The 15835-nt window shown below is 44.0% G+C and overlaps 2 protein-coding genes and 1 long non-coding RNA gene across 4 annotated transcripts; all 3 read right to left on the reverse strand.

Moving 5' to 3' along the window:
* Positions 1 to 429: 429 nt before the first annotated feature.
* On the reverse strand, positions 430 to 7652 carry LOC135495288 (PDZ and LIM domain protein 7-like). 2 transcript variants are annotated; one of them, XM_064783761.1, is made up of 10 exons: positions 7243 to 7652; positions 5957 to 6108; positions 5124 to 5582; positions 4445 to 4834; positions 4220 to 4272; positions 3367 to 3907; positions 3011 to 3191; positions 2619 to 2739; positions 2096 to 2211; positions 430 to 1696 (listed from the first exon to the last, which is right to left on the reverse strand). In XM_064783761.1, exons 1-10 carry the CDS (start codon positions 7363 to 7365, stop codon positions 1619 to 1621), a joined length of 2214 nt encoding a protein of 737 aa, XP_064639831.1. In that variant the 5' UTR covers positions 7366 to 7652; the 3' UTR covers positions 430 to 1618. The 2 variants fall into 2 exon arrangements, with proteins under 2 accessions (XP_064639831.1, XP_064639823.1); XM_064783753.1 differs by having other exon boundaries at positions 5927 to 6108.
* Positions 7653 to 8563: 911 nt separating this feature from the next.
* Positions 8564 to 10902, reverse strand: LOC135482612 (isatin hydrolase-like). Its single transcript, XM_064762809.1, has 5 exons — positions 10736 to 10902; positions 10206 to 10410; positions 9572 to 9802; positions 8957 to 9172; positions 8564 to 8810 (listed from the first exon to the last, which is right to left on the reverse strand). Exons 2-5 carry the CDS (start codon positions 10406 to 10408, stop codon positions 8591 to 8593), a joined length of 870 nt encoding a protein of 289 aa, XP_064618879.1. The 5' UTR covers positions 10409 to 10410; positions 10736 to 10902; the 3' UTR covers positions 8564 to 8590.
* A 402-nt stretch (positions 10903 to 11304) lies between these two features.
* LOC135482619 (uncharacterized) lies at positions 11305 to 14784 on the reverse strand. The gene is made up of 3 exons (XR_010446240.1): positions 14637 to 14784; positions 12461 to 12553; positions 11305 to 12089 (listed from the first exon to the last, which is right to left on the reverse strand). It is a non-coding gene; the product is annotated as an uncharacterized LOC135482619 (long non-coding RNA).
* Positions 14785 to 15835: the final 1051 nt, after the last annotated feature.

A 15835-nucleotide genomic window follows, 5' to 3' on the forward strand; every position in this document is an offset into this window, starting at 1 on the left:
CAAGTGTTGGTTTGGATGCCTCTCACCAGATGTCTTTCCAGTGCATTGTTGGTTTAAAAGTCTCTCACCAGATGTCTTCCCAGTGCATTCACCCAATGTGAATGAACTGAATAAACGGTGACTCCGACCGGTATTTGCCCATTTCGCCTTAACCTAATTCGCCTTATACTATTTCGCCTTCTCCCATTTAGCCTTCTCCTAACTTGCCCTCACCTTCACAATGGGAGAAGGCGAAATGTATATTTTTGAAGGCGGAATGGGAAAAGGCGAATTAACACAAGGCGAAATGGGCATGAATCCTCTAACCAGCGAAGCTGATGGGGTTTACTCAGGTGTCATTTGTTCCATCCGACTACAGAAATCCCAGTAATGAGCTCGGCTCTCAACTCAATAAAAAACAACGTCACAGTGCAACTTAGGAAAGATTTTTTAATGTTATAATTCGATTAATGTGGCGGGGATCATGATATTGATATAATACTATCTTGGTGATTAAATTTTACGAGTTACTCCGCATGACTAGTATGGTTAGAACATAGTAACACCTTTGATAGTATGCTGTCCTTCCATCTCACCATAACAAGTCTAATGCCCACCTTATCATAACACACAGTTCTTTATGGAGCGCGTTAAAGGCACTTTGCGATCTCGGTAGCCTTGTTGATGAAGATGCTGTCATTCGTGCAAGCCATCCATCACTCCTCCGCACTGTAAACACAGTCCCACGCGGGCTACCACCGCACCCCGAGGGTTAGGGTTGAACTTTAAAAATCTTCAGCGGTTTCAGGCCAGAGTCCTCTATTAAAACATGTGTACATTACGTGTACATTGTTGTGCATAGGTTTTGGTAAAAAAAGTACTCATTGGACCAATCAATCTGCACAAAATTTTATATGTGTCAAGAAGAACCCTTTGCCAATAGCATAATAAAGTTTTAAAAAATTCCAATACCGATTGCCTGAGAAAAAAAGATTTCCGTACACCATATCCATCAAAACGTCACTGGCGCATTGATATGGCCCTGTCAAAGTACAAGTTCTAAACTGACCAGTGAGACCACATTTTCTTAAATATATTATCAAAAAGCATATTTCTGTGATGGCCTGACTCTGTAGATTAAGAATCAACCACAGATTGAGAATTAATTCCACTTTGGTCCATCCCAGCCATGTATTTACCACAACTTGACATTTTGATAAGCTCTATGTGACTCTTCCGGTCGTGGATGAATACAGGTCTCTGCCCTTCACCTACATATGTAATCTTCGGTTGGGTTTATCACTTGTGTGGTAAATTCACTGATACACTTCGTCCGATGAAATCAATTTCAATATGACTATACACACTGCTGATCAAAGGATACACATGTGGAACTCCCTAAATACTCATGGTATAAAATGAAACCAGAAACTAACAAACAATTGCATGATTGGGCTAATGTTTTGAGATCTTTTGACACATCCCTAGAGATTAGTGATTAAGGCCATAGGCATTATACTGAGGGTGTCACATCATTATTGTTTCGTTCATAAGTGTTTACACACACCTTCACGTCGTTGTAGGCAACGCCCCAATACAGTATGCATGTATAAAGTCTGAATTTCCTCAAATCAACGCTTCATGCTTTGTGGTCCTGACAGTATGGCGCACCATTTATGACAAAGAATTTCGTCCCTTCCAACTGCGTCCGGCAAACCTGAAACACAGAGGTGAATTATATTACTTGCTCATACGAATACTCGCTCATTTGGTGCATGCAACCATGCTCTATCGGTCTGGTTATCCAAGTAACATACTACGCATTGTAATTTGTTCCGCTGGGTTCCGCTTTGGTTGATCACATGCGTTAACTTTGGGTTGCGGGCTTCAGGCCGTCACCTCACCGTCACCGTGACCGTCATCGGGCCATGGGAATACCATGGCCCAATTCCAGTGAGTGTGTTCCACTGAGCCAGAACTTACAATAGACAGTCTGTCATGTGTATCTCTACGCTGTCTACATGGTAGGAACGTCGTTTTTAGCGCTGTTTATGAGGGAAACAATCAAGAAGGCAGCCACGGAGGTGGCGTAAAACTGAACCATGAGTTTACTCACCGAGCAGGCAAAGCAACGGATGTGCCATTCTTTACCAAGTGCCTCGATATACCGCTCTCCCCCTGTGATGGAGTCCTCACATTTACCACATCTTACTGTGAACAGCGCATCGTAATCTGCAAATTTACAATAACCCTATTAATGTATACCTAAGTTGTGCAGAATGAAGAAGGAGCAAGTATACACTATGACCATACCAAGTCAGGGACAAAACCAAAGAAGGAAATGCTCGTCGGAATCATTACACTTAACGAGAAAGAGCGAAAGGAGCTGCTGCATGATTCCTTCGTTCGAGACTTGGACTGAATCCACGAGCGTGGGCTCATAACGATGTTAACAGTTCGACTTTGGCCGACAAGCAACAACAACATGCATGCCTACAATCGATAATCATCTTCGAATACCAGGGTCAGATGTATGCTCCTCCCCTCCCATATATCACAGGAGCTTGGTATAAAGTGCAGAGTGTAAGGCCCTGAAGCTCAGCCCTTCCATCAGCTTAATTCGAAGTAATTGTACATACCTTTTTGACAGTATGGTTCCCCTTTCTCCAACATGAACCCATCTCCCTCGAACGGCTTCATACACTTGGCGCACACGAAACATGACGGGTGAAACGACTTTCCTATTGCGTTGATTGCGTGCTGCAGGAAAAGAAAGAGCGTTACATTGTAAAGTTTTAACGTTTCTCAATTTCAGTTGCAAGGGTGCAAGCCTGTTGTGAGACTGCCGAAAGTTATGTTCATGAAAGACAGCTTGATATCGTTAGACTCCCGGGGCAGTCCATGTCGTCATCCTGATCGTGTCTTCTCACTAGGCGACAGGTGGAGCCGGTCCGTCTACTGCATCCGGAGTGTAGATATCATTAGGTACCAATAAATAGTCCATTTAATCCCTGCATTATGATATACCTACCCCAAATATTGTTTCATTGCAGCGGGCACATCGTGGAGAGAACAGAAGCTCATAGTCTTCTTGACAATAGATCTTGCCGTCTTCTTCAACGAAATGAGTCTCAGAGAGGTTGATCTTACAGTAGTGACAACAGAAATGATCTGGGCACCATGTCTTGCCGATTGCAGTCACAAATGCTCCCCTGGAATGGGAGAAGGAATACTAATTTAATGCCTTTACCAGACAAGACACAAAGAACAATCCCATTGGAACAAGCAATTGCTGTTGCTGTTTAGCTGATGCTGTCTTCTTCTCCATTATACTGGCATGACTGGGTGTCGATGATGTTTATAGAGATTTAGTAAGGTGCCACTCACTTTATAGTCTGCTGACAACCGGCGCAAGACGGTTTCCCGGGCTCTCCATTGACTGCACCATCCAATGTGTCCACCGACTTCGGTGGAACTTTTTTAACATCAGGGGGTGCAGGCGCCTTAGGAGGAGCTGGCTTCGTCTGGTCAGTGTGCTGGTAGGTTCCCAAACGGGTTGGCTCGGGGTCCTTCCAGACGCCCGTCCAGGTGTCGAACACCTTAGATTGACCAATAGACCCTGAGGAGTCGATGGAAGTACGCTTCTTTTCGAAGTCACTGGATCTCCGACGACCAACCTGGATAGGTTCGATCTCTTTGTCTGGTGTTGGAGTTAGACCAGCGTAATATCGGTAGTTTGGTCCAACGTTTGCTTTTCCGGTATCAGGTTTGGCTATTTCTGCAGGTTTGGCTATTTCTGCAGGTCTGTTCAGCGGTTCTATGGGTTTTGAGGCAGGGTCCGATGACTGCCTGTTATCTGTTTCCTTCCGTGTTGGTGCCTTAATGATTGTTGATGGCCGTCCTACTTGGCCCCAGGAACGTGGACGAGCTGATGAGCAAGAGAAGAGAGACACTGCAGTCAGATACGACATGAAGGTGAAATTGACCCTCTTTTATGAGGGAAGAACAGGCATGGGAGCAATCGACCAAAATCTTCACAAATTCTTCACAAAATCAAAAGATTTATGACTCTGGCCAAGAGGAAATAACGTACCATCGTTCCTCTTGCTCTAGCAAATTTAATGTGTTAGCTTCTTTTCCGTCTCAGAAGATTACATCGGGAAGGCCGTGGGCCTTCCCGAACGAAACACGGTTCCAAGTGTCCGTGAACAAATGAGCGATAACCGCAAATTAGACCTACCATGTGTTTTTGAGTAATCAGGTGCAAGAACACTTGGAAGAGGACTATCCCCACTGCAAAAAGAAAGGGACGGTAAATTAGGTGGCTTCTTCTCGTAGGTTTGTAGATGGACAGACAAGACATGCAAGAGCAGGCAGTTAATGCACCATAAAAGTGACAATAATTCAGGGTAATGTACCAATCAACCATACCAAGAATAAGAAATGTGTATGAGATGGCCCATACCCAATTTTCAGTTGTTGCTGTAACATCCTCATGGTCCGACCAAGTGGCGGGTCCGCTGAAGATTCCACAGAATTCGACGGAGAGTGCCTTGGTTTCGGTTTCCCCGCGCCCAATCTCTTCCTCTCCTTCTCTTCTTCTTGGAGTAACTGGAGAGTACTGCTCACGAAAGGCTTCGGCTCAGACGGCTTTTTCTCTGTAACGGCTTCTGCAGAAGGTTCAACGGGATTCGAAGGGATATCTGCTTGATTTTGTTTGCTGATGCACAGGACCGTTTTCTTCTCGCCCTCGTCTTGAAGAAGCTGGGGTACACTGCTTACAAAGGGTTTCGGTTCTGAAGGCTGTTTCTCCAGTGTTGATTCTGGTAAACTGCTGGCACTCTTATCCAGCACACTGAAAAATTCAAGGATAATCCAGTATTGGCAAAGACTACGTGAAAGAATACCGCGGAGATGCACTTGTTGCTGGTGCGAGAAGAAAATATATCACGGGGCTGACTGCACCTTAAGTTATAACTGGTTTGATATTGATGATTGCCGACCGAGGGCAGCAAGTTGCTGATGATATGATACATTCTAAACATCTCTTGGAATTCGGTTTGCTGTAACATGGGGAGCCTGGGAGCTTTATTAGCGATGTTAGCAGGCTTAGAATAAAACTCTGAACGTTCAAAAGTACATACCTCGGAGCGGTTTCACCAACGGACAGCTTCCTCTGTAATAACTTCATGGTGCGACCCATGACAGGTTCAGAACGCGGTTCCATCCATGATGGTATGGTAGACTTGTGTTCGACAGGGGCCGGCCGCACGTGGAAGTCCGGGACTGCGGAATGGGGGAGTGGAGGTGGTTCATCTGCAGGACTTGGGCTTCGTGCTTCACCCTTGCTAACCGTAATCTCTACTTCAACGTCTGTCGCATCGACTCCGACAGTAATATTCCTTTCAGCTGTCTCACCGTTTTCAGCAGTTAGGCCTTCTGTTTTATCCGGTGACGGTGTGGCTGAATCTGTTTCGTCACTCCCGACTTCGACTCCTATGGTTCTCTGTGTAGTTCCATGTACTCCTGGTTCCTCTGGCCCCGATTTCGAAACTGAGGATCTACCGTCATTGGAAACAGTGGTACTGTTTGTATTATCATGCCTGAAAAATCGAAGGGTTGGGTTGGGGTAACCTGTCAATTCGGTATGATTAGTCACATCATTGCAATAGTACATGTATCACGAAAAGGAGGATCTTTAATATGCGGTTCATCATTAGTTTTGTCAGAGACGCCTTCTTGGCAAATATGATTGCTAAACAACAAACAGCTGGAAGATCGTTTTTTGACGTTCTTTTTGGACAGGAGACATTCATATACCTGTAAGTGTATCTAGGTAATAAAGATTATCCGTCTAATGAAGAAATGAGAATGATTCCTCTTAGTTTTAATGTCTCATATCTGATCTGATTCAATTTCCCAGAACCTCCAATTCGCTGAAAACTACCTGAAGAAAATGCCGCACTGATCAACTTGCCTCTCCACAACCAGTTCTAACTGTTCGCCGGAAACTTTGATGAGCTGTTGCGCGTCGAGATGAATAAGATTTGTGGCGTCCTTCCCGTTGATCTCTTCGATGACATCGCCGTTCCACAGGCCGCAGCGGTCCGCAATGCTGCCTGGCGTAACCTGTTGAGAGGAAGAACTTCCAATGAATGTGCTTGTGAAGGGTGTGGGTACGGCACTGATACTATTGTTACCAGATACCACATGCGACGGATGTTCCTGCATGTACATGTATAGAAGGACATCTGCCCCTGTTTCTGGTTCATGTTGTCGATATAGTGCTGGACATCAACCATTCACCGTTCTGTACTCATTGCATATGAAACTTTCGGTGACAGCCAAGTGTCAAAGGAAGTCGACAGTCATGCTTGACACTTGCGTTTTTCCTTGGGGCAGACGAGCATCTAGGCGTATGGCCAAGATATCTAGAGGGGAGGTCCTTTTGTACGAGTGAGAGGCGTTTTCAAAAAGGGAAGGGATTTTCGGGGTCACTGAGTCTTTCAGCACTCCGCCTGTGAGCATTCGTTTCCTATTCACAATTACCAAGCCTTTACCGCTAACACTAAATCTGTCTGGTATGTTTGTAGTGCACATTTCTCTTGCTTTAGCAAGAAAAATACTGGCAAAGAAATGACATGGCTAACAATCAAGGCTTGCCGTTTCTGTAATCAAGCAAAGAAAACTCGTCTAGGATATGTCGTTCTGTGTAATAACAACCACAGGGTCACGCATACCGGTACTTAGGTGACCTACCACGGTAATGGAATGTTGTTTTTTAAAATCTTTTTTGGTTGGGACATTTCCTGTGAACAATCTTTTACAGAATCTTTCAAATCAACACAAAGTCAAATTCCAATCCGCAATTCCAATTACCAATCCGTGGACGAAAGAGCTGTGGGTTAATTATGCTATAGTATGTATCATTAAACAACACGTAATAACATGACTGGACATAAACGAAACAGCCCGCACAACCTTCCGCAATGAATTTTGTTGCAAACCACCTGTCATGCCATACAGGCCTATGTAATTTTACCAGTCATTATCGATCCAAGATGCCTACAGTATATAAAAAATCATCGAATGCTTTGATTTTCCTTGGATTTGTGGTAGCAATTTAAAACTAAAAGAGTCATTACATTTGGAGGGAGGCTCATATCACCCCCACCCGTCTCAGTTCTGTTTACCACAGGCTAAATCTGAGAAAAGACGGACTAACCACCTCATAAACATAAAATACTCAAATAGTGAACTTACTCGCAAGACCGTCAGGTTGTGACTGAAGTCCTTTCCCCCATGGATGCGGAACCCCCAGGGAGGCAGCACTCCGCAGTAGAGGCTCCTCTCCAATTTCACTGAGATCCCAGAGCCCCCTGACATTTTAGGCCCTGATAAGTCACAAGGAGAATCCTATATCCAACAACGATGGTCTACGCCCTCTGTCCTGCTGTCCACTCTGAACGACCGTGGTGCCGTCAGTCACCCATAGCTGAGGACAATTGTCACAATTACTATGGTGTCGAGTTTTGATAAGGATTTAGTGAACCGTATTCCTTTCAATGTAACCCTGAGGGACAAATTTAACTAAAATGTGCTGGATATCCTATCCTGCAGGAATGGTGTACGTACGTTGAGTGCCTACGGTTTAAATGCCCTATACTAAAGTGTTATGTAGACTTACATTACATCCACTGCCCGACTGGTTTTAACTTGAACCGCATGAATCACTGGTCTATTGTCCGGGCCTGTTTGTGCTCAAATTGACCACACGGAAGAATGCATTGTCACTGAGACAAAATATCATGATATCCTGGACAAGAATAACCCGAAATCTGTCGAAGTGACCTGGTAACTGATATCTGTTCGGATAGAAGACAGATAGTGACAGGTCGTTTTTATTTAAAGTGAACTTGTCCCTGCATTCTGGTTGTGACTTTGTCATTAGAAGACCATTATGGGACAAATGAAAATGCACTTTTTTCAATATTTGAATGGGGATAGAGGCATCGGTACTGTAAACCCGTTATGAGCCGTATAGTATTCCTGGCAAACTGCAGTGTGCTTTCTGTATATCAAGATATTACATGTACATACATGTAGGCACCTCGTAGCAGATCCGAGCCTAAACAGAGTCGAGAAAAGAGGGGGGGGGGGCGGATGAGGGATACCAACCAAAAGGAAAGGTCCAACTCTATTGGCCAGGCCACTGATCGATGTCCACTCGCGAGTGCTGTCCCACTACTTCTAGATCTCAAACACGGGAACTTTGGCCTGCTGTGTCTCCACCCTGAGCCAGTGCATTCCTCCTCAGACAACCTGGTCGTCTCGGGCTCTGCCAAGACCACCATACAGATGCTAAGCTTAAGTAACACTGGTATTAGTTACTTGGATTTGGCATTTGACGTCACATTAGCCTCGAGGTTCAGTTTTTGTGACAGCGAGAGTAAGGTCAGGAGCCCAATCAAACGCCACATTTTGATCCCGCCTTAAGGATGAACTGAACAGATTAGGAATCAAAATAATTAAAGAAGAACTCTGGTTGTTATTTTTCATCCAATACGAATGATAGATTGATAGATTGATGTTAATGAGTTATATTCAGCATTTAGCTGAGAAAAACTGATAACACAATAAGTACAAGCAAAGGGGCAGATGGCTGGAACTCGCAGCCCGCATTATTCCAAAATGCAAACATCCGCAAAGGAGCGCCACTTCCATCATATATTTTCATTGGAAAGGCGAAGACGGTGGCGCCACGTGGCGGCAGACTGTTAAGATTTGCAACCATCTCGAAACCGAACAGATTTTTCTCTCCAAGAAGGTATCTGAAGAAGATAATTGCAAGGTAAGTTTTAAGTAATGTACTGTCATAACTAAGTTACTAATGTATGATAATATGCAATGGGGAGGAGCGCGAACATGACCCTTGACGCCGAGGATGTTGAGAATACAAGGAGAGAATGTGACTTGCCTGTGTGTTCCAGCGGTCGTTGAACTGCTTGGATCCAGCGAAATGGTATCCACGCCTATAGCCAAGACATGCCGTTCATCAATTAGCCATCTCGTTGCACTTTCACTGACGCCAGGGTAATGTAAGCTATTCATGTCATCAAACGACTTCGTCCCCAGGAATGCTGTCTTGTTAGTCCAGTACTGTTCCCATCCCGAATTCATGAAGACGAATGCCCTAGACAAATCAAGGAGAGACAAAATAAACAAAAAGTACGAACGACGATTGCATTATCACCACAGTATACTCCTGTCATTCCCAATGTGACGATACAGAGTGGTACTGCTGGCAATTGCTCTTTTTACGGACCTGAATGCATGTGCAAAAAACTGCAATCACTGGCTGCTCACTATCCGTGCTCAAAACGAAAATCTGTAAAAAGAACATGTTGTACACAAATCAGAGATTGCAGTCTTCAATCAATTTTTCAGTTACAAGTTTGCAATGATGACCATTTGATTATTCGCTCGCATCGTCATTGCTAACAGGTCTATAGAGCCCGACTGATGTTATTTTTGCCACGTGGTCAAAAATGATTTGAAGGATCGGTTTCTCAATCTTAGCGTATCTTTTTACCTGTTTGGTATACGACCGTATTTACTTTCCCACTTCTTGAGATCATCTACTGTTAGTTCGGCTTCCCGGTTCGCCTTTGCCTTCTCTCGGATGTCCACCACGACAGCCTCCGAGACAAGGTCTCTCTGAGGTATCTGGTGGACTCTGCGGTTCCCTGGCTTCCCCAAATGAGCTGCGGCATCCATGTGGGTGGCCGTGTGTTCCGACAGGGATATCGAATTTAACTCGACACTGAAACAAATGCACAATCAACCACCATAAGGTGTATACTCACCACTAGTCCATTGCCAGCATTGCCCTCGCTTATTGGACTTTGGGTATCAAAATCAGCAAAATGAACCACTCCCGCCGCAAGGTTTGATAATTTTTGCTGATTTTGATGTTTGGAGCTGTTTATTTGTGTGCCGCGTCAGTAATTTAAAATATGCACGGCCGCAGGAGATTCGCTGGTGAAAAAGAAATTACATCCCTTTGATAAATGTTCAAAACCCACCAACTGAAACCAACTCTCCGCCACCAGACTGTTGACTTATATATAGGGCCGTTATATAACTTTTATGAATCATTTCGACATGTGGAGCTTTGCGCAGTTAAGAAAATTGGTCGGTTTTAGGGCTTACTATGTTTTACTCACTATAGGCCAGTTCCATGATAGTTTCCTCTATTTTCGATTGTAAACGTATATTTCTTGTGCCCAGGCCATTTCGGCATCTCGTCATTGCCCACGAGGTTGTGTGTCATATCAACCATGTTGTCAGGTTCAGCTAGGGGAGCAGGTAGGCTCGTCACCACACCAGCAAATAGCACAACCAGTGCCGAATACAGATATGGAGTCATTTCTGTAATGATTTGAAGTTACGATCAGATGATAGGAAAGTTACAGTTTATGCAAGCCTTACCGCGCCTGGGTCCTGAAGCAGCCCAATTTTGCCATCACCGGGAAGGGACGAGGCCAATACCGCTGCGTTAGGAGTGTAGCCTTAACAAAGTTATTGGTTACAATATGGCTCCGGCTTTGGGACAAAATACCCCCTCCCCTAAAAATCGGATGGTAGTGTAGTGGATGTTGACACGGGAGGAGGACAATGTCGCCCATGACGACACACAGTCTGTATAAAAGTTTTATTGACCAATTTTATTCCAGATGAACTAATCACGACTTACCAAAAAGACAGGTGCAGGTGATAAATTCCTCTAGGCTGTCCGTCTCAAAACTATCTCCTCCTCCTGTACTTTTGGTTGCGAACAGAAACTGCGGAGTCTCTAAACACGACCGGTGCGATCAACGACTCCAGTTAGGATATGCAGCACTTGTAAGCGGTTCGATGTGCCTCTCGGATGGGGCTGTGGTAAAAGGCTACGTAATTATCAACCTTGTAATCAAAGCGGGTCGTTAGGTTCTGAATGTTTGCCTGTCCTCCCAATTTCGCCATGATTGATGAAAATTGAGTTTGAAAAGCTATCTGGTCAGCCGAAATTGGGTCAATTCAAAAGCTTATGACATTTTTCTAGATGATGTTTGTCTTCATGTATTCGGCGCCGCGGATTCCTATCTATGGAGAGGACGGAACGCCGTCTAATAAAGTGTCGTTCCATAACTTTATGATGGGCCAATCAAATTGGCGACGTCAAGGGTCACCGAGGAGAAGAGGATGACAAATATCACGATCTTGTTTTTAACAACTTTATTGAACAATAAATTATTAGAGCAGAATTTAGAACTTTTTTCTGGGAGTTTCTACAGCCGGGGATAGAATGTCCGGGAACCAAACATTCTATGGCATCTACCACAGAACCATTTATAGCATAATCCGACAGTAGGCCCGGACACTTTCTCCAGGGAAAAAGCAGAGATTTTCCCCCGACTCCCCTGAAGTATCGGCGATCTGTGACCTGATCATCCTGATAATGTTGATGTGATTGTGACAGCGAAAGTGATGCGACAACACACTTGGTCCTGATTGTTCTTCATAGGAACCGCTTGTTGCCGACAGTCAAGACGCTTACTAGGCGTTATCTCATGCAGTCAAGTCCAATCAACTTAACGCCATGTTAAAAGACATCATCAACTGGCTAATGCAATTTGAACAACCAGCACAGGAAGGACATGTCCAATTGTGTCCTGGATTATGAACGGACACCGATGATGAAATGTACAAACAACCACTGATTGTGAAACTTTCAATCTAGCATTTGAAATGTTTACGACAAATTCAAATGTTCAACTTGAACTGGTATCTTCATCTGTCGATATTTAAAAATCACCAACAGGTTTTACAAAAAGATATTTCAAACAAAAAGCTATGATTATGAAGGCACTGCATTTGTGAACAGGTGGCGCTCCAGTTTGGTAGGATTCGTATCCTAGGTAGTGTAGCAGAATGGAATGACCACTGGAAAGCGTGTCCTTCCCTGGTTGGTGACGTCAGGTTCAGGTATGGTTCAACTGAGACTTGGCCGAGAGTTATTTCTGTCTCCATGGAGGTCTTTTCACGGAGGGAAGAGTTGTTCCATGACCCTGAAAATGAAATAAGATAAATCGATATTATAGGGAGCATCTCAGAAGCTTAATTGTTATGCCCTAAAGACCAGTCTCCATCTTGTATGTGAATTTGTTCCCCTGTGCGTTTCTTGCGTGCCACTAGGATTCTGCACAAATTGCAGTTATAACCCTGCCCCTGGGGTATCGATCCGAAGAGTCCGTACTGAACTTCCAGCGCTATTGCCTCCATAGCCTCCGCCCATACGAGCGTTGTCTCGAAGCTGAGCGATGTCAATACATTTAAGGGTCAAGATGGAAGAGACGTTTCGTTAAACTGCTCTGGATATACGATCATATGCACCAGGTGGATCTGAGTCGTATTTGGTTACACAAGTTCTGCATCCTACCAGCTTAAACTGGGCACTGCCACCTCGTCATTCTGAAGACTGGCACTCATCATTCTCGCTTTCACACCTCATGGGCCGAGTGGTCAGTCACCTCTGAAATCATGAGACAGATCAAGTTAATGGTCAAATTCAGGAACATATATAAAGATCAAGATTTCCTTCCAATCAATTTTCAGCAAGACTTGCCTTTCACTTGGACAGTCGCAACGTGAATTAAGACTATAGAGCCCTGCCACTTCAGTTTTCCTGACAATGGTCCTTCAGAATAGCACCAGATAGCATGCTAATGCTGTCTTAACAATACCTTTAAAGGCACTATCGCAAACTTCCATCTCCAATCACATCAAAGTATGTTGGATAAAACACCCACACATGGTCTCCTAATTATCATGATCATATACATTATCAAATAATAACATATCGCCTTCTTTTCGGCGAAACCGAGACTGAATTATTCACATTGTGTTCAAATGCGTTCATTTCGAGGTCAATTCATTAGTTACCAATGTATGCCTTAGAGGGGACAGAATGGCACTGTTTAGACAAGAAGCCTCTCCAACAGCCCCAGGAATATTGGATAGAACGGCACTGTACTGGGTCCCAGTAATAAATATTGCCATAAAGACATATGATATTGTTCTGGGACTTATGTAAGATTAGTTTTCTCCGCCAAACCCAAGACTGAAGGATTAAAATCTTGTGTTTATGGGCTAACAAGTGCAAACACTTCCAAGTGAACCCCCTACAAGAGAAGAGTGGCTCTTCTTCTCTCCGACTTTGACACCCTACTGCGAACATATCAATAGATCAGCCAGCGGTCCTTGGTGTCGCCGCGTGGGTTACGTCCAGTGAAAGTGTTTGCAAAGGTCAGGGAACCACGATCTGACATCCATAACCAGCGTATCCCCTTTTCATGCCAGTTACAGTCGGGTGCTACACCACAGTCGGGATAGTGGCCGCCAAGTGAATGGTTGTTGAATTTAAAATCACGAAATCATGAGACAGATCAAGCTATAGGTCAAACTCAAGAACGTCAAGATCAAGATTTCCTTCCAATAAATTTTCAGCAAGACTTACCTTTCACTTGGACAATCGCAACGTGAATTAAGACTATATAGAGACCTGCCACTTACGTTTTCCTGACAATATGGTCCATCAGAATAGCACCAGGTAGCGTACTAATGCTGTCTTTATCATACCTTTAAAGGCACTATGACAAACTTCCATCTCCAAACACATCAAAGTATGTTGGATCAAACACCCACACAGGGTCTCCTAATTATCATGATCATATACATTATCAAATAATAACATATCGCCTTCTTTTCGGCGAAACCGAGACTGAATTATTCACATTGTGTTCAAATGCGTTCATTTTGCAGTCAATTCATTTGTTACCAATGTATGCCTTAGAGGGGGCAGAATGGCACTGTTTAGACAAGAAGCCTCTCCAACAGCCCCAGGAATATTGGATAGAACGGCACTGTACTGGGTCCCAGTAATAAATATTGCCATAAAGACATATGATATTGTTCTGGGACTTATGTAAGATTAGTTTTCTCCGCCAAACCCAAGACTGAAGGATTAAAATCTTGTGTTTATGGGCTAACAAGTGCAAACACTTCCAAGTGAACCCCCTACAAGAGAAGAGTGGCTCTTCTTCTCTCCGACTTTGACACCCTACTGCGAACATATCAATAGATCAGCCAGCGGTCCTTGGTGTCGCCGCGTGGGTTACGTCCAGTGAAAGTGTTTGCAAAGGTCAGGGAACCACGATCTGACATCCATAACCAGCGTATCCCCTTTTCATGCCAGTTACAGTCGGGTGCTACACCACAGTCGGGATAGTGGCCGCCAAATGAATGGTTGTTGAATTTAAAACTGTTAACTGTTTACGTCAATTTACATATAATTAGACAAACCTTCACTGATGAATTCAGTGGAGATTTCCACATCATAGTTTCTTTGAGCAAATGGTACATGTATTTGATTAGGGATGGCAATTAAAATTGCCGTTGAACATGTACATGAAGTACAGTGATGTACATAATTCAACATGTCTGCTTGAAATTTCAAACTGCGCAGTTCATTTCGCCTTGATTGTATGACTATTTCTACAATAAAAACCCTTTGAAACCAACTCATACCTTTATCAGGAATAGATACTGTGCCTTACCTTCTGCTGCAGCCGTTTTGATTTGTTTCGGAAAATTTGAAGGCATTTTTACGTTTGAAATCGGAGAAAGTGTTCCCGCGATGTTCTCCGCAGCTCACACACCAACCGACTGGCGTTCAAATCAACCGCGACCGATCATGACCAAAGACAATACATTTGACGTCACAGCAGGCCGGCTAGTAGTCATCTGCTCAGGCGAGACCTTTGTTCTGTCAATGATCAATATGACAGGCATTGTCAAAATGTGGGATTTGCTTGAGCATACATACCTGTACATGTACATATGCTGAGCTGTGGAATTGCATTAGGCAGGTTCCGTTAGCCAAAAGACGATGTGAATGCATTTTATCGACGATTTCTTTTTTTAATCATTTCCTCAATTCCTTCTACAACCAAGTATAAAAAATGGTTCAGTGTCGTTTAAATCACCTCCAAATTCCTTGCGAACGAACAAAGCAGGTGTTTATACTGAACGTTGTTTCATCCTAGAGGTCATAAAATTTATAACTCTGATATAAAAAATATATGTCCCACTATATGTAAATCATCATATTGGGCAAGGACAGCCCTCAAGGTTAAAACTAGAACAAAAAAATTAACAAATCATAAAAAAGAAAAGGTCCAACCCTATTGGCCAGGCCACTGATCGATGTCCACTCACGGGTGCTGTCCCACTACTGCTCAACACAGGAACTTTGGCCTGCTGTGTTTCCACCCTGAGCCAGTGCGTTCCTCCATAGACAACCTGGTCGTCTCGGTCTCCCCCAAGGTCACCATATTGATGCTAAGCTTAGTGCAGACACCCGGTCAACATATCACAACGACCAGCAGGGCTCCCGGCCTCAAGCCGTTCATCTCCCTCAGCCTCCAGGTCACTGGCTTACAGGAGCACGCCACGACTACCAGCTGCTTGTGAGGGTAAATTTGTACTCCTCGGATAAAAAGAAAAATGCGTCCTTCAGCAATACGACTTTTGTGATCAGTTGTCATTGTCATTGTCCATTGACGATTTCATTGATACATGTATTAAGGTAAAGTTGCGTAACAAAAAAGTATGGATGGTGTGCCGTCTCCGACCGGACGTTTAGTTTCTCTGAAATAACACGTGGTGGAAGCACCAGCACGCCACAGTCTCGGGTTCGTGCACGGTTGAGACGGTTCCTAGTTGAGTTTACAGCAGAGTGTAGATTAATGTTGAT

The sequence above is a fragment of the Lineus longissimus genome, chromosome 1 (genome assembly GCF_910592395.1).
Source record: "Lineus longissimus chromosome 1, tnLinLong1.2, whole genome shotgun sequence".
Lineage (NCBI taxonomy): Eukaryota > Metazoa > Nemertea > Pilidiophora > Heteronemertea > Lineidae > Lineus > Lineus longissimus.

What these genes read in the sequence shown, in the direction of transcription:
- LOC135495288 (XM_064783753.1), bottom strand. Translation starts at nt 7,365, where the DNA reads ATGTCAGGGGGCTCTGGGATCTCAGTGAAATTGGAGAGGAGCCTCTAC. An exon ending in CAGCAACAACTGAAAATTGG is followed by an intron (nt 4,273 to 4,444) that starts GTATGGGCCATC and finishes TTCTTTTTGCAG; the next exon opens with TGGGGATAGTCCTCTTCCAA. An exon ending in GGAACCATACTGTCAAAAAG is followed by an intron (nt 2,212 to 2,618) that starts GTATGTACAATT and finishes GTAAATTTGCAG; the next exon opens with ATTACGATGCGCTGTTCACA.
- LOC135482612 (XM_064762809.1), bottom strand. Translation starts at nt 10,408, where the DNA reads ATGACTCCATATCTGTATTCGGCACTGGTTGTGCTATTTGCTGGTGTG. An exon ending in TATCATGGAACTGGCCTATA is followed by an intron (nt 9,803 to 10,205) that starts GTGAGTAAAACA and finishes CATTTGTTTCAG; the next exon opens with TGTCGAGTTAAATTCGATAT. An exon ending in TACGGTCGTATACCAAACAG is followed by an intron (nt 9,173 to 9,571) that starts GTAAAAAGATAC and finishes TGATTTGTCTAG; the next exon opens with GGCATTCGTCTTCATGAATT.